Source organism: Diadema setosum, chromosome 10 (assembly GCF_964275005.1).
Source record: "Diadema setosum chromosome 10, eeDiaSeto1, whole genome shotgun sequence".
NCBI classification, from domain to species: domain Eukaryota; kingdom Metazoa; phylum Echinodermata; class Echinoidea; order Diadematoida; family Diadematidae; genus Diadema; species Diadema setosum.
This window is the reverse complement of record NC_092694.1, coordinates 19,767,256-19,785,683: the sequence shown is the minus strand read 5'-3', so window position 1 is coordinate 19,785,683 and position 18,428 is coordinate 19,767,256. Positions and strand designations below refer to the sequence as shown.

The 18,428-nt window shown below is 45.5% G+C and overlaps 2 protein-coding genes across 2 annotated transcripts; both read left to right on the top strand.

Annotated features, from left to right (window-relative positions):
• Positions 1–1,255: 1,255 nt before the first annotated feature.
• On the top strand, positions 1,256–2,314 carry LOC140233840 (uncharacterized). The gene is made up of 2 exons (XM_072313932.1): positions 1,256–1,776; positions 2,050–2,314. The coding sequence occupies exons 1-2, from the start codon at positions 1,256–1,258 to the stop codon at positions 2,312–2,314; spliced, it is 786 nt and encodes a 261-aa protein (XP_072170033.1).
• A 5,370-nt stretch (positions 2,315–7,684) lies between these two features.
• Positions 7,685–8,335, top strand: LOC140233839 (3'-5' ssDNA/RNA exonuclease TatD-like). The gene is made up of 2 exons (XM_072313931.1): positions 7,685–7,782; positions 8,038–8,335. Exons 1-2 carry the CDS (start codon positions 7,685–7,687, stop codon positions 8,333–8,335), a joined length of 396 nt encoding a protein of 131 aa, XP_072170032.1.
• Positions 8,336–18,428: the final 10,093 nt, after the last annotated feature.

Sequence of the window (18,428 nt, the reverse complement as noted above, 5' to 3'; positions counted from 1 at the left end):
TGAAAATGAAAGGCATGGTAGTGGGACCGGTGCAAATGACATTGGGGACACATGTTCTGAATGAGCATATATACGTGGCTCCAATCGAAGATGACATGCTTCTGGGAGCAGATCTCCTCCGTAAACATCACGCATGCATAGATATACCAGGTTCCATACTTTGCTTTCAGGGAGAAGTTTTACCTATGACCTTTGGCGAAGGAGGTGCAGTAGCACAAGTGTTCATTTCCGATCCAGTCACAATCCCCCTCGATCTGTGAAAAGGGTGAAATGCAAGATTAAAACTTGCGTACCCTGGAAACAGTTTGTGGTGGAGCCGGATCGGAGCCTAGTCGGTTTAATCCCTAGGACGCTGCATGAGGGAAGAGATCACATAGAGATATATTCTCTGAATCCAACAGACAATCACATACGTTGGCGAAGGGACCAGGTATTTGGGCAAGCACAGGAAGCCTCAGTTATCAGCCCCCCAATAGTGATATGTCAGACAATATGCAGGTCCATCAAGTTAACGTTACTGAGGACAAAATCCCCCCTCATTTGCAAGGCTTGTGGGAAAGGTCTTCGGGTTCAACTTGAACCTGAAGAACAAAAGGTACTTGGGGATTTACTTCTTGAATTTGAATGCGTTTTCGCCAAAGACGAATTTGACCTAGGGAACTTCACAGAGGTTACCCACTCTATCGATACGGGTAGTGCAACCCCCATCAAGCAGAAGATGAGGCGCACACCCATGAATTTCATTCAAGAGGAACGAGCACTTCTAAACAAGATGTTGTCGGCCGGAGTGATCAAGCCCTCAGTGTCCAAATGGGCATCCCCCCCCCCCCAGTGCTGATAAGGAAGCAAGATGGTGGCGTCCGATGGTGTATCGACTATCGTAGACTTAACAAAGTCACAAAAAAGGACGTATACCCCCTTCCTTGCATTGATGAGTGTTTGGACACTCTGACTGAAAACTCTTTGTACTCCAAACTCGACGCCAATTCTGCGTATTGGCAGGTAATGTCCGAAAAGAAGACCGGGAGAAAACAGCCTTTCTCACAAAGCATGGGCTATACGAGTTTGTGCATATGGGCTTTGGCTTATGCAATGCTCCCGCGACCTTCTCCAGGGCAATGAACCTCGTCCTCAGAGGGCTGAATTGGGACATTGCTTTGGCATTTCTGGGTATTGCATCACTAGGCGTGAACTGCTCGCGGTCGTGAGGTTTACACATCAGTACAGACACTACTTGTTGGGAAAACACTTCACAATGCACACTGACCATGGAAGCTTGACATGGTTGATGAACTTCAAGGAGCCACAAGGCCAATTGGCCCATTGGCTTGAAGAACTTAGTCAATATGACATGAAGGTCGAACATCAACCCGGTACGAAGCATCAGAATGCAGACGCATTATCGCGCATGCCCCGGGGTGACTTTCTCTGTGAGAATTATCGCCTGGGCATGGAGCCAGATGATCTACCTTGTGGTGGATGTTCATATTGCAGAAAGGCACATAACAACTGGTCCCTTTTTGCTGATGTCATAGATGACGTTGTTCCACTAGCACAAAGAAATAACATCTCGGAGATCACAGTGGATCAGAGTGTAGAAGGGAACCTCTTAGTTACCCATTTAGACATAGATTGTCAGGAAGGTTCCCCCTCTCTGTCCATTAATGGAGTGGCAGCTGACGAAACCGCCCCCAGTTGCTCAGTCGACTTAGACTTGACAGACTTCCTACGAAAAGAACAGGGGGCAGACGCCCAACTGTCCCTTCTACGTAGGTGGTAAGAAAGGAAGAGCTAGATGAGGGCACAATTCTCTTGTTGGAGCCCGCCAGCAATTTCCTCTGGATCAACCGAGACATGTTTTTCTTAAAGGATGGCGTCATTCGAAAACAGGATGATGACGAGTCTTTGCTAGTGGTGCCAAAAACATTGCAGCAGGAGGTGATGAGGTTAAATCATGACCTACCCTCCGCAGCACATGCAGGTGTGACTCGAACAAAAAGCAAACTAAAGTCCAAATACTTCTGGTATGGCATGTCACATGACATTCAGGAGTATATCAAGAGGTGTATGTACCACCTGTAACCGGAGCAAGAAAACGGTCAGGTATGGGAGGCACCCCTTGATAAACTATCATGCGGGAGCCCCCATGGAGCGAGTACGCCTGGACTTTATTGGCCCACTGCCCAAAACCACACAGGGCAACGAGTACATTCTCATGATGGTGGACCAGTTCACCAAATGGATAGAATGTGTCCCCCTGCCCTCGCAGACAGCTGAAGTCACAGCCCAGGCCGCAGTTAAAGGGGAATACTGAAGATATTATATTATATATGAAGCCAAAGAGTGGGACACATAGAACAATTTGTGGTTTACATCGTTTAAAATGGCCTAGCTTTTTGAAGTGGAGTTAGAGGATATTGAAGATTTACACCTGTCACCCCCCTGAAATCTAGGTCACAGCGTAAATTTCGAGGCTTTGCCGATGACGTCATGGGGTGAAGGGAATCGCGCAAGGTCTCGAGCGCCGCAGGGCCCCGTGCGCATAATGCATGCATTGTATTGTACAAGTTGTTGTAGATACATGGTATAAAAAGAAAGTTTGTTTTTCGATAATGACATCGTACGTTGAGGTCAGTGATGATCAGGATGATTTCTTGGTGGAATTTGAATGTGGAAGCGATGATGAACTGCGTGATATACACTAGTGATGATTGCGATGATGAAACTAGTGATGATGACCCTGGTGAAGTTGGAGAGATAGATGTTGATGACGAGCTGCACGGCCGGGCGCAGGAGGGAGACGCTGCGGGCGAGCTAGGGGGCAAGACCCAGGGTGGTCCGGTTGAAGCGGACGGCCTTCCTGGAGATTGGCAGTACGAGCCCTTGCCACATGGCAGGTCAGGGGACAATGCTGGTGACGCAGGACCAATGCCAGATAGACTTCAAAATTTAGATTGGTGAGAGTTGTTTTTATTCTGAACTGAAAATGAACCGAGCTTAGTGCTGACTTGAACTCATACTTCAGAGCAGCAGTAGGGCCTAGGCCTAACAATATTAAATCGGGCTGGTCGCTGTACTAACTCGGGTCTAACGTTATTAGGCTTTAGGGCCTACCGTAAGATTTTAGCTGCGTTTAGAAAATAGAAGTCAAAATTTCGGCTGTGTGATGCGCTTTGATGTAAATGTGAGACACATTAACTTCGTAATATCGCTCTTGACTCAGGTCTCAGTGTCATCTCAGCACAGTAGGCCTAGGTCTTTCTATCATTAATCTATATCCTTACGAAGTTACGTAGCACTATTGGTTCTAGTAACCATGAAGTTGAGCAATAGAAGTTGAGCTGTTAATTGTATTAGAAGGGTAACAGCGCTGGACAATTGCTTGATTGGAAAGAGAGCATCAAGAGATAACTCTACCTGATCGATGAACAGGCTCTGTCCTACACCATCGTTCCGGAAAAGTAAAGTAAAGTAAAGTAAGTAAGTAACGTAGGGCCTAGCCCGACCAGACGCAGCTGTGCAGCGACTTGGCTGTGTATAGCCTAGGCCCTAGTTATCCTTCACACAATCTCAACTTCGCAGCTCAGCCATATGTAACGTTAAGAAGAGTGGATTCCAGAATTACATAGTAACAAAGGTCGGTGTACGATCTTTGATAGTAAGTCTACTACAGTCAGTAGACTTACTATCAAAGATCGTACACTGACCTTTGTTTCTATAGGCCCTAGGCCCTACTCTACTCATCGAAGATCGACCATCTTCCACCCTGGCCCTCAAAGGCTTTCTCGCGTATAAAATCAAAAATACGTGTGGGCCGGGGCGCAATACGCTGAAACATTCGCACATTGATAAAAATCAAGAAAAAATAGGGGGATAAGTCCTAGGCCTACATGTAAATAACTTGAGGTAATAGGAGGAAAAAGAATTGAAGAATATCCTCATTAAGGTAGTAAATACACATAATTAGGTAGAGAATCCCATTTGCATGCCTTAAATGAAGAGTTGTATAAATACAGTGCCATGTTGAAGAGAGTATCATTTTAGAAACTCCCATAAAGTATTGAAAGTGGAAGGTAACATTTAGTACATTTTTATTGACCGTTAGATTTTGAATTGAATTTTTTCGGGGCTCACCGTAAATTCCAGTACATTACTAGGCTACCTTTGCAGACCCATGCACTGCATGTGTGTCCATCATGTATATTTTGTGAAGAAAGTTCATCAAAACTTACAAACATTTCTATATACATTCTTGCCACACACTCTATATGTTATTGCATCAGCTCTTATACTTTTAGATTTGTGTTTATAGATAAAGACTGCAACAAAAAGGCTTAAGTGTGGCTGACACACAGAACTACTGAGTTTTGTGCATTATTAAAATTGTAGATAACTGTTGACTTCCAAATTTCTCAGCAGTGGCTTAAACAAGTCCCCTGAGGTTCATATTTAATGTTTTGCTGCATTCTGGGAGGTGTAAAAGGTATCCCCTACCTTGCCCATTCACTGGATTTAGGGTACTGTACGTGCTTTTCAATGGAAAAACGGGCAGTCTGTTTAAAAAATATAGGCGCCTACACCTATACTACAGCTACCATGGACGCACGAAAAAAACAAAATTAGATCTAATCATTCACTCTGATTTTTTGGAATAATAAACTGCAAATCAACCCTTCTACGAAAAGTTATCTTTATACTGTAGCGCTATGTAAACATCGCATTATAATTCAGGACGATTTTCGTCATGGAATAATCGACGTCTTTCACGATACACCACAGCAACTTAACCCATTAATTCTACCGAGCAAACCGAAAATCGGCAAAGGGAGGCACAGATTTGGTATTGAACTGTGCAGTAGAAGGTCTAACATGAGCATTTCGAACAATTTTCGCGATAAAATCTTGTGATATATCGACATCTTCTAAATCGGAGGTGAATTAAGGTGAATTTCTTAGCGTTTCTACATTTTTGTGTCACATTTTTGGCGATTTCGGCCCGTAACAAGGCTCTGTAGATCATAAGTAGGCCTACATTGATGCAGTATCTAACTATACACAGCCCAGTCGTTGTAAGTAGCGTGGCGTCTGGTCGGGCTACGTACCTTTACTAGTATCATACAGTATCTTATCACATCACACTCACTCCGTACTCCCGGTCAAAGCTCATCAGCATTCTATCTAGCTAGGAACCCTCACAAATTCACTGCACGATCCATTCATTACTTCACCGAGTCCATCAAAGTTTTATCACTATCGATGAAAACCGCAGTGCTCTGTATTGTTTATTTTATCACCAGATATAAGCCGGCCAGCCTAGCGCCTAGTCAAGACTTCGACTTGGCCGATGCCCTCACATTGCGTAGTACTCAGTATCATATTCGCGATCCACATACGCCGAATGTTTCGCGAGGTTTTTTTTTTTTTCCGCCAATTTCGCGAACCTGGTGCTTTCTGCGAATTTCAAAACACGAGAAAATATTAACTCTCTTTCCGTATATATTTCCCCCTTCTGTAGTGTACTCTACAACCACGAATTTAAGCACTCGCGAAATTATTGGCAAGTCCCGATTCGCAAAAAAAAAAAAGACTCGCTAAATATATGGCGTACACAGCTGTAGCAGTACCAAGGAGCTGCTGATAGTACATTGTACGTGAGGTACGAAGCCCAGGCTTCTCCGCACTTTGATACACGAAGGTTACTGCACTGCGACATACGCGGCCGGTGATGGGCACATGCATGTGACTTATCGACTACGAATTAAGCGCCCACTACATGCACTATAGGCCTGACAACTTCTGTATTCGTGGCCTAAATAACACGTAACATAGTTTAATTAAACGAGGGAGACTTGAAGTAGAAAACAATTTTATTTAATTTTTTGTGACATTCTGATAAAAACTGTCTTGGGATTTCGGGGTACGATCGAGCCTCGACATCTCGCTCTCATCGGGAGCATACTTAAGCTCAGGCTGTTGTGTGATACTTCCGGGTTTGCCCTTCACCCCATGACATCATGGACATGCCCCCAAAATAACCACGGATCTTCCGATTGAACATGATTCAGGATACAATTTTTCTAAGCAGCCGTTCTCCAAAACACAATTTTCTAAATGGATGAATTAAAAGCCGCTGTGTTTAACATGCTCTAAGCTTGAAATGGGGGAATAATCTAACAAAATATGCGTTTCCTTTAGTATTCTGCTTTAATGAATTTTTCTGTCGGTTTGGGTACCCCTTCCAGATCTTCACTGACCAGGGCAGAAACTTTGAGAGCAAGCTGTTCACCAACATGTGCAAGCTGTTACACATCCACAAGGCTAGGACAACTCCCTACAGGCCATCAGCCAATGGGCAGGTTGAAAGATTCAACCGAACCTTGATGGATGCAGTATGCTGCTATATTGATAAGTCCCAACGCCAGTGGGACCAGTATCTTGCTCAAATAGCAAGGGCCATTTGTTCCACTGTGAATCGCAGCACCGGATTCACACCAAGTAAACCAGCTGATGCTAGGTCAGGAAACCAACCAGCCCGCAGAACTAGTCTTCCCCCTTCCCCCATCCGTCCCAATCGGATCACTGGATGAATATTCATCTACACTGGCGGAGAATATTCGTCGGGCACATGACACTGCCCGAACTACACTCCAGTCGACACAGAGACGGATAAAGAGGGACTATGACGTAAAAACGCATCTACGCCAGTTTCGGGAGACAGGGTCTACTTGATTCAGGTACCCCCAAGGGGAAGTGCAAGAAGTTACTATCCCCATGGAAGGGTCCTGCCGTAATCCACAAAAGGTACACCCCCTATTTATATCGAGTCGTATACAGGAACAAGGTGTTTACTGTGAATCACGATAGACTCAAGGGGTGTACAGATCTCAGTGAGATCCCCAAAAGTAACTTTGGGAAAGAACTGTATTGTTTCTGCAGGAAGCCTGATGATGGTTCCCTTATGATCCAGTGTGATGGCTGCGATGAATGGTTCCATGGCGCCTGCGTCCGTATCACAGAGGCAGACAGTATGAACATAGATAAGTATTTTTGCCCCTTCTGTAAGCAGAAGAAATAGCGCTTTTATATGAATGCGGGCAATGCTTACCATTTCATCCTGCAGGTCATAACTATGGAAGATCTCCTCGAGGTCATGGAGGACCTGCGTGTATTCGACGGAGAAGATCCAGCAGGAGGGGAGCCGCAGGACACAGGGGAATCCGTAGAAGCAGGACCTCCTCTGCCTCCTCCTCCACCTCCTCCATCCCCTCCTCCTTCACCTCCACCCCTGGCGGCACCTCCCACGGGAGCGAGGAGGCGAACCCATAGGAGGAGAGCTCGACGGCTCAGGGCAAGGTCCAGTGGGCCCCAAGCCCCGGCCCCCAGCACTCCCAAGCTGTGGCTCGGGTATGGGTGGAGATGGCCCGGGGTACAGAGGCTCCACCCAAGGGCTGGAAGCTGTTATCAGGATGACTCCAGCTCCAGCCATGAGTCGGGGCAGGGGCCTGATGAGGCTTGTCCCCGCTCCTGAGCCCCTGCCAGGATATGACTCACATTTCCATCCGGATCGGTTGTGCAACCACATGTGGAGTCAACCAAACCCCGGCAGGGACCCCGACCACCTGGTGCACCTGGTCGGGGGGGGGGGGGGTACTCACTTACTGTGACCTACCTGGACCCCGACTTCATGGACCGGGTGGTGGCGACTCAGGACAGGGGCAATACTTGGAAGCTCGCCCTGGGGATCCACCCCAAAAACGCCTCCACGTTCACCGACCAGCATTGGTGGGCCCTCTTACACCATCTGAGTCACCCCCGAGTGATCGGGCTTAGTGAAGTCGGGCTAGACTTCACGGTGCCCCCCCCCCCCGGCAGTGGCCAGAACAGGAGAACTGTCTGGATCTGGGCACGAGGGGGAGGATCCTGAGTGACCCTCCACCTCCGAGGTGTGGAAGATCAAACGGGCGTCCATGCCATCAGCCAGTGCCTTATCCAACAAAGCTGCCCTGGGGATCAACGGATTCATCTCCACTCTTTTAGTGGAGATAGCCTCCAGGTCAGGGCCTGGACGGCCCGATTTCCCCACTGCTATTTTGGGGTGTCAGCGCTTGTCCGGTCCCTGTCAGATCCCCAGCGGACAGCAGTGAGGGAGATCCCCCTAGACCATCTCCTGTTGGAAATCGATGCGCCCCACCTCGCCCCTCACCCCGGCATGCATTACAACATGCTACGCTTCCTGGGTGACATGGGCAGGCTGGTGGCCGACATCAGGGGTCTCCCTCTGGCCTGGCTGATGGCGGTGACAACCGCCAATGCCCAGTGTCTGTACGGGTATTAATATAGCATTAGTTTGTAATGGTCTGTAATGTAATGTACAAGGGAAAATCACCCGTGAAAATTGTAGAGTAAGATTTGAATAGAATGATAACGTTTTAAGAAAAAGGGAAAGTTATCCTTTTTGTATGATAAGGTTAAGAAAAGGAAAAGTTACCCTTCAGAGATAATGATTATTCGCTGTGTTGTTTTTTGCAGCTAATGGTTAATAATAGGTAATTTATATATTTCTCTGGAGGTGGGATGGTGATGTTTTCACGGGTACCCGTCCTGGTCGGTTGGAGGCTTAGGCTAACACCATATATAATTTTCAGAACATACCTCCCAAGGGTCTCTGGGTTGTGGGCTTCGTGTGGGCTTAGCCGGAAGCCCTTTCATGTATTTGAGGGGACTAGGCCTGTTTTCAGGCTGAGAAGTCTGCTCGACGTACTGGGCCGAACTGTCCAGGGAATACGTTCCAAAGTGAAAGGTCACTTCACGGTCGGCCCTGCGGACGCCCCCCTAGATGACTAAGGGCAGATATGGAAAATGTCACCCTTTATGGTTGGGATATCAAATTATAAATTTGGTTACAGTATGTGTTATTAGTGAAAGTCACTAGTGACAGTTTTGGATTCTGCCCCAACTGTTGATGAGCCATTGGCTTCGGATGAACGCCGCTGGGAATATATATTATATAACCCCGGCAATTTGAAATTAAGAATTACATTGCATGTAAATGCCAGGTTAGGTTGGGTCACTGTTCAAATACATCAGCAGTGAAATTGAAATTTGTAATGAATATTATGGAAACTCATGTGGATATATGTTTACTTGGGTTTCTTTGTAAAGAAATCGGAATGATAAAGTACATGTAGTTACAGTATATTGAAAGATGTTTGAGTAAAGGATATTGTTGAGATATATAATTGGAGAATGGAAGGATCTCTCCGAAAATGACGTGGGTACGTTATTTCACAAATTGATCAGTAATTGGAAAGTTGATAGGAATTTTCTGAAGATTATATTAAATAAATTGGTGAAGGTTTTTTTTTTAAAGAAAACCGTAGGGTTTTAGAGTTGGAAAAAGTGGGTCTTAGCTTTGTTTGCCGGGGGGTGTGTAGTGAAGTAGTGAAATACAATATATGATTATATGTACCCCCACACGCAGGTGCGCGTACGTGCCCGTATAGAGCTGTCTCGATGACACGGATGAACAACCCCGAGGTGTTGTGGGACGCCCGGACGGATCTACTAGACAGACAGACAACACGGAGACGGACAACACGGAGACCGAGAGAAGACACCCCAGACCACTGACCGCCAACTCGCCACCCGGACTGATAACTACAAGCCAAGACAAGAGGTGAGTAGGCAATACCGGCCATTTTACAACAGAGGCTTGCAAAGCAGTCAGACAGCGAACAGGTCAGTACACTACTGTATGCAATGGGTGACTGTGCTGATGACATACTAGTAATGCTCGGAGTGAATGAATCAACAGCGAAATATGATGAGGTGATCACAGCACTGAACAAATATTTCAATCTACGGAAAAACACTATTGTTGAGAGAGCAAAGTTCAACAAACACACACAGCGCCCGGGTGAAAGTGTTGACTCATTTATCAATGACCTGTACAGATTAGCTGAAGACTGTGAATTTATGGAACATTGAAAGATGAACTGATGTAAAGGGACAGAATAGTGGTTGGAGTGCATGATGCCTTATCAGATCACTTGCAATCACGAGAGGACTTAAACCTGACCAAAGCAGTACAACTAAGCAGACAAGCTGAAGCAAGGAAACAAAATAAGCCCGTTGTCAGAGGGGAATCAGAGGGTACAAAATCAAACCCTGCTGTTGAACATGTTGGCTTCAAGCGTAAGCCTACGGCTACAAATACGTGGGGCAAATCGTTCACTTCACACAACCAGGGAAGTGGGAAGATGTTCCTGCCATCACAAGGTAACTGTAAATGGTGTGGCAGAGCTAGACATAACCGTGTAAATTGCCCTGCAAAGTGTCATCAATGTGGAAAGATGGACCACTTTCAGTCTGTGTGCCGTAGCGGAAAGCCTCCACCAAACACATACAAAGACAAACCAAAACAAGGGAGAGTCCATGAAATAGATGGAGCGGAAGGAGATGATAATTCCTCTCTTGAGGTTCCCTTCCTCGGTGAAGTCCGAGAAACAGACAAACGGTATTGGAGTGCTGATATTCAAGTGAATGGAAATGAAACACACTTCAAGTTGGACACTAGTGCTGCAGTTTCAGTACTCTCAGATTCTACGCCATGGCTGGACAGAAGCATTCTTCAGTCAACAAGTAAGAAACTACATGGTCCAGGAGGAAAAGTTCTTACAGTCATTGGACAAATGAAAGCAAACCTGCAGTACAAAGACAAACAAATCAAAGAAACAATGTATGTGATCGAAAATCAACCATGCTCACTACTCAGCAGAAAAGCAAAATGTCCGAAAGGAATTCCCCGAGTTTCAAGGACTGGGACATCTGAAGAGGACACACCATATCACCCTGTCTGCGGATGCTAAACTACATTGTTTGTATGCACCGAGAAAGGTCCCCCATCCTCTGCTTCCCAAAGTGAAAAAAGATTTGGACTCAATGCTTGCACAAGGAGTGATTTCTCAGGTGTCGGAGCCTACAAAATGGTGCTCAGGGATGGTCCCAGTGCCCAAGCCAAACGGGTCAATACGAATTTGTGTGGATCTCACCCAACTCAACAAAGCAGTCGAACGAGAAATACACCCGATGTCGACTGTGGATGAAAGCCTTGCCAAGCTGGGAAAAAGTTCTATATTTTCCAAACTCGACGTGAACAGCGGGTTTTGGCAGGTACCGCTAGATCAGGAATCAAGACTCCTGACCACGTTCATCACACCTTATGGAAGATTTTGCTTCAACAGACTACCCTTTGGCATAGCGTCAGCACCGGAGGTCTTCCAAAAGACAATGTCATCCATCTTGAAAGGACTGGATGATGGGGTGATTTGTCACATGGATGATGTGCTGATACATGGACAAAATCAAAAGGAACATGACACCAGAGTACGGGCAGTCCTTCAACGCCTACAAGAAGCAGGACTCACACTGAATGACAAATGTGAGTTCTCACAGCAGCGGGTGAAATTCCTGGGGCATATCATCGATGAAACTGGTGTGAAGGCTGATCCAAGCAAAACGAGAGCGATCAGAGAATTCCCGGCCCCCAGGAATGTGAAGGAACTTCAACGCGGTTCATGGGCATGGTGAACCAGGTAGGAAAGTTCATACCTGGACTTGCAGACATGAACGAGCCTCTCTGTCAGCTCCTATGCGGGGACAATGCATGGAAATGGGGAGAAGAACAGCAGAGGTCTTTTGAGCAAATCAAAGACAAGCTAGTATCACCTGAGGTATTAGCCCACTATGACCCAGGACTCCCTACAATCGTTGCCGCAGATGCATCCAATACAGGAATGGGGGCAGTCCTGTATAAGAGCAGTCAGATGGAAAGCACAGGCCAGTGTGCTATGCATCACGCTCACTCACAGAGACAGTACAGATGTATACGGTGATAGAAAAAGAAGCTCTAGCAGCAACATGGGCATGCGAGAAGTTCACAGACTATGTCCTCGGTCTACACTTCCAGGTAGAGACTGACCACAAACCACTAGTCACACTCTTGAACTCCAAAGAACTAGCAAAAATGCCCCTAAGACTTCAACGGTTCAGATTGCGAATGATGAGATTTGATGCAAGGACAGTCTACGTTCCAGGAAAGCAGCAGTTGACGGCGGATACCCTATCACGTGCACCTGTCATGATGCCGGGAAAGGGTGAAGTCGCCTTGGTCGACGAGGTTGAAACATTCGCATCAGCCACAACCGTGAATCATCCAGCATCCAAAGAAAGACTGGATCAAATCAGAGAAGGACAAAAGTCAGATGAAATATGTGCTCAAATCAGACAGTACTGTGTCAAAGGATGGCCAGACTACATGCCACACAATCCAGTCCTGAGACAGTACTATGAACAAAGAGGACACTTGACCGTCGTTGATGATCTGTTGCTCTACGATGAGAGATTGGTGATTCCTACGATCCTGAGAATGGACATCCTCCAGAAACTACACCAAGGACATTTGGGAATCACAAAGTGCAGAGCAAGAGCAAAAGAATCATTGTGGTGGCCTGGTCTATCCAAGAATGTGGAGGAAATGATTTCCAGATGCATAACATGTGCCATCCACCGCCAAGAGACAAAGGAGCCACTGATGACATCGTCGTTTCCTACAAGGCCATGGGAACGACTAGGCATGGACCTCTTTGAACACAAAGGAAAGTTGTTCTTGATAGTAGTTGACTACTACTCAAGATGGATCGAGGTCAAAGTACTATGTGGCCAATCTTCGGAAGCAGTGATCCAATCGCTGAAGGAGATCTTTGCAACCCATGGGATTCCGGATTTGGTAATCTCGGACAATGGACCACAATTTGCAAACGAAAACTTCCAAAAGTTCACCAAGGAGTATGGATTTGTCCATACAACCAGTTCACCAAGATATCCACAAGCGAATGGTGAAGCAGAGAGGGGAGTGCGCACAGTGAAGGCCTTGCTGAGGAAAAACGAGGACATGCAGCTTGCACTCCTAAGCTACTGGTCGACACCATTGCAGAATGGTATGGCACCATGCGAGCTCCTCATGGGAAGGCGACTGAGGACGCAACTTCCTGTTCTCCCTCAAACACTCATGCCTAGAGTGCAAACACAAGACTTGGAGAATGTGAGAAAGAAGGAGGACAGATATCGCACAAACCAAATGGCGAACTATGACAGGCGCCATTCATCGCATGTTTTCCGAGATCTTCAGCCAGGAGATGCCGTCTCGAGTTCGAGATCAAGCTTGCTTCGGAGAGGTGGTGGGAAAAGCAGAACAGCCGAGGTCCTACCATATCCAGACAAACCAGGGGATAGTGCGACGGAACAGAAGTGCCTTGGTTGCTCTCCAGGGGCAGTCATCCACAATGCCGCAGCAGGATCCACTAGAGGAGGTCTATGCGGAGGTGCCACGGGACAACCGAGTTGCTGAGCTGGAGGCGTCTTCGAGTCCACCACGAGCCCAGCAGGTAACCAGGGGCCAACAGGGGGACTCACAACCATGCACGAGCGCCGCCTGAGACGAGAACTTGATCAGGTCGTCTAGTAAAACCACCACAGCGGCTCTCGATTTGAGAAAAAAAAATAAACTAATGAGCTAACCTAAAATAGAAATTTAAAAGGACTGCCGAAGAATTTTAATAAGAACTGTTGGACTGAAGAATGATTTCAACGGAACTTTGGACTGTGAGATTAATTAGCTTGGGGGGGGGGGAGATGTAGAATAATGTAACACGGACTGAATTAAGACTATCACGGATGAAACGTATTGTCAACGTTTCGAGTATCACGAGCGGACACCAAATAAAGATCTGGATGAAACGGCAATAATAGTTTTCTTTTACCTTCTTTTGCGTGATTCTACAATCTTCAGTGATAGTTTTAGTTTGGTTTTGGTTTCCTTTAACATAATACTGCAACGTTGGGTAAGCAAACCTCAAATACATACACAGCTTGAACTCCCAAGTTCATCGACCCTATATGCCAAAATATAATAAATCTTTCAAAAATTCATAGAAATTCCCTGATCACAGCCAAAATTTCATCATTTGTTCTTGTGTCATAATTGACTTTTCCATTTTAAATTTCATCCGAATCCGTTCGCAACATTTTTGAGTTACATGTATTTTGCTGACAGATAAAACTCCGCCGACAAAAACATAACCTCCTTGCCCTATGGGCTTCAAATACACCGTCCGACCTCTGTTATTCAGCCATATGTTGGGACCGGCGCCCGTCCGGATAAAAGATTAGGCTACGCTGTATGAGAGAAAAAATGTAGGGCCTATTTATGAGTACCAGTAGGCTGCTGACCCGTGCCGTGGCAGCTAGCTACGTAGTTATACACCGCAACAGTAGCGCATAGTCATGAAAATGACATATTTAAATGCAAAATTCGTAACGTCTTACTGTAGCGAATGTCATAAAATGGGTTCAAGAATGTAGCCAATTGGAAGCGCTGAAATGAGTCACGTGTGCGTGCATTAATTTCTTAGTAAATGCACTAAGAAAGGTCTCTCTTCCACCTCCCTGGCCTGACGTACGTCACAATGTTTACACTAGCAGTGCGCACTCAATCAGTTGTTACAAGTGCGTCACGCGCTACTATACGCGCTGTCAATCCTGTAAACAACTTCTAGTTCGGGATCGGGCCGCGGGCTGCCACAACAGCCGGCGGCCTTTCTTGTGCATAACACGTGGCGTACGTATACTCTTATACGTACGTACAGTACTTATGTGCGGGATTCCGAGTGCGACGTGCGTAAATGTTTGGGACGAACATCTTCGGACATCTTGACTTTTGAGCGAGTGCTACATGTAGCTGACTGGTATTGACCCACAAAGGTACGTGAATAATGCTGTTAGTTTTCGACCCATCTTATAAAACAAATGATGCACAGGATTATTTCGTGGCGTTAGTGAAGGTGCGGCGCACTCTCGAGTATTGACAACGGTTGCAAACATGCACTCGGCTGCGCCTCGTGCATTTCGCACCATTGTCAATACTCTCGAGCGCGCCGCACCTTCACTAACACACTCTATCCTGTGCATCATTTGTATATTATCATGTAGATTGCGTGAGTTTTATGGGAGTTTTCCATTTTCTTGCCCTTACCGCTTTGAGGCGTTTTGATAATAACAGAAGTCCGGACAAGAGAGCTGGATGCGGTCATTGAAGTCGGAATGCGTCCAGTATTAAGGGTATTGTTCAAATCACACATCTTTTCATATTTCCTTGATCTTTATTGATTTCATTCTCAAATCATATATAATTAAAATAGTAAAACAATGGTAATAAATCAGTTTGAATCCAACCAAATGAACAATACTAACAACACAATACTTTTGCTTAAATGCATTAGCCCAGTGTATTTGTGTTGTGATCCAGGGTACAATTCAGGGACCGACCAGTCATTGCAGATAATCAAAGTCACTTCGTGTCTTAGAAAAGCACAAAATACAATATTTAGTACAACGTATTAATGAAAAGAGTTAAAGTCTATATTTTTGCCTTTAATGTAACCGGTCCCTAGATTGAGTATGTGTCAGCGCAGTGTGTTTGTGTTGGGATCCAGGGTCGTACATTTCGGGGACCGGCCAAATACTCAAGGAATTAGCTAAATCCACAATATCTTTGTATACTTCTTAGAGAAAAAAATTTGTTACCATGGTAACACATTGTCAACAATAGAAGAATAAATTTGCACGTAAGCGCAGGGGCGTCAACAGCTTTTTTTTCAAGGGGGTGCGTTTTGACACTAAATGTACACTGCGAAATTCTTATTTTTACATTTTAGTTTCCTGTATCATCATGTACATTTATATAATACGCTGTACTTATACATGTATATACACACATTGTTAGTGGCACGTATTCATGAGCATTAAGTTTAACATAATGAAAAATTCACTGTAAAGGACCATGATTATAACATGGGGGTACATTAATGACGGTGTGAGATCTTCGACCAGGGAGCGAAGCGACCGATTGGGGGAGGGTGTGGGAGGGGGATACTCCCTCCCACGGTACGGACTTTTTGTAAAAGCAGAGTACAAAAGTCGCGTGTGTAGAGCTTCTAAATCGAAATTTCTAGGAATTTAGTAAAATGGAAAATTCACCGTAAAGGACTATGATTATAACATAGGGGGATACATTTTATGACGGTGTGATATCCTCGGCGAGGGAGCTAAGCGACCGAGCGGGGGAGGGTGTGGGACGACAAAAGTCGCGTTTGAAAGGCATCTAAAAGCAAAATTCTGGGAATCAAACATAGTGGAAAATTCACTGTAAAGGACTCTGTTTATATTAAGTACATATGGAGTACATTATGTGACGGTGTGAGATCCTCGGCGAGGGAGCTAAGCGACCGACCGGGGGAAGGTGTGGGGGGATACCCCCTCCCACGGGTGGAGACTTTTTGTAAAAGCAGAGTACAAAAGTCGCGTTTGAAGGGCATCTTAAAGCAAAATTCTGGGAATCAAACATAGTGGAAAATTCACTGTATAAAGGACTATGTTTATAACACATATGGGGTACATTATGTGACGGTGTGAGATCCTCGGCGAGGGAGCGAAGCGACCAAGCGGCCCGGGAGGGTGTGGTAGGGGGGACTGGGAAGTGTACTTTTTGTAAAAACAGAGTATGAAAGACGCGTTTTGTTATGGGGCATTTTAAATCAAATTTCTATGGATTTAAACAACGTAAAAAATCACTGTGAAGGACTACTGAGTACCCCCTCCCACGGTACCGCGGTACGGACTTTTTGTAAAAGCAGAGTACAAAAGTCGGGTTTGTAGAGCATCTAAAAGCAAATTTCTGGGAATCAAACATGGTGGAAAATTCACTGTAAAGGACTATGATTATAACATATGGGGGTACATTATGTGACGGTGTGAGATCCTCGGCGAGGCCGGGTGTGGGAGGGGGTACTCCCTCCCACGGTAGGGACTTTTTGTAAGAACAGAGTATAGAAGACGCGTTTTTAGGCCATTTTAAATCAAATTTCTAGGGATTTAAACGTAAAATATCACTGAAGGATTGTTATGAACATAACATAGGGAGGTACATTAATGACGGTGTGAGATCTTCGGCGAGGGAGCGAAGCGACCGAGCGGGGGAGTGTGTGGGGATACCCCCTCCCACGGTAGGGACATTTTGTAAAAGCACAGTACAAAAGTCGCGTTTGTATCTTAGAGCATCAAAAGCAAATTTCTGGTGGATCACTGTAAAGGACTTTGATTAGATTATACGGGGGTACATTATGTGACGGTGTGAGATCCTCGCGAGGGGGCGAAGCGACCATGCGGGGGAAGGTGTAGGAGGGGGATATTAGTGTATCTGTAAATTGTTAGGGGTCTAGGGCAATTACCCCCTGGGCAATAACCCCCTGGGCAATTACCCCGCACCCTTCCCCTGGCCCTAATCATAATCCTAATCCTGAACCTAACCCTCACCCTAACCCAAACTCCTAACCCTAAACCTAACCTTAACCCTAATCTTTACTCTTACCTTACCACTAACCAGTATTTGGCCGGGGGGTAATTGCCCGGATACGATTGTTAGTGTATTATTCGCCCCGTTATGGGCAAAAAAAAAAAAAATCGCATTTTCAGTTATAGAATTGACAACTTTTAGACTAGAAAAGTGCCTTTATTGTTTCTGTTGGTTTTCGAGAAATTCATCAGTTATTTGTTACAGGGGGCAGGGGGCGGGGGGGGGGCAAAAACTCGTTTTGCCCCCTGATGCACACTTCCATGAAATACTCCGAAAATTGTCAGTCCCCAAATGTGTCGAGTCTGTGGGTAGGAACCGAGCGGGGGAAACATAAATCAAAGAGGATGACTCCTTGAGGGAATTTTTGAATATAAATTATTTGGTTTCAAGATTTTGCATTTTCAGACTTGAAATTCAACAGTCCGTTCAATTGCACAATGAATTAAATACTTGGACAGTTTTCTATTAAAAAATGAATACAATTTCGAGAATTGTAGGGTGACGTTTGCCCCCTTGTCCTCCGGGATTGATGCTCCTGCATACGAGGAAGCTGTTGCATTTTTGTCCCCGCCGAACGAGTTCGAGCAGGGGACTATGAAACGGGCTCCGTACGTGTGTGTGTCCGTGTGTGTGTGTGTGTGTGTGTGCGTCCAATTTGCTACTTCTCTGTCATTTATGAGCCAATTTTGATTCCGTTTGCTTTATATGATAGCACTACATGGGAACTTTGAAACTTCTACACAGAATTTCAGTTGTGACCTTTGACCTTGACCTTTGACCTATATTGTACATTTTGCTACAAAATGCTACTCCTTCGCCATTTCTAACCCGAATTCGATTCCGTTTGCTTTATGTGATGGCACTAGGTGAGGGCTTCAAAACTTCTACACAGAATTTTGACCTTTGACTTCTTTGACCTTTGACCTTGATTTTTGACCTGTATTGTACATTTTGTTAC

Coding starts and splice junctions, on each gene's coding strand:
- LOC140233839 (XM_072313931.1), top strand. CDS start 7,685: ATGGACCGGGTGGTGGCGACTCAGGACAGGGGCAATACTTGGAAGCTC. Junction 7,783..8,037: donor ACGTTCACCGACCAGCATTG/GTGGGCCCTCTT, acceptor CCACTCTTTTAG/TGGAGATAGCCTCCAGGTCA.
- LOC140233840 (XM_072313932.1), top strand. CDS start 1,256: ATGCACACTGACCATGGAAGCTTGACATGGTTGATGAACTTCAAGGAG. Junction 1,777..2,049: donor CTGTCCCTTCTACGTAGGTG/GTAAGAAAGGAA, acceptor CATGACATTCAG/GAGTATATCAAGAGGTGTAT.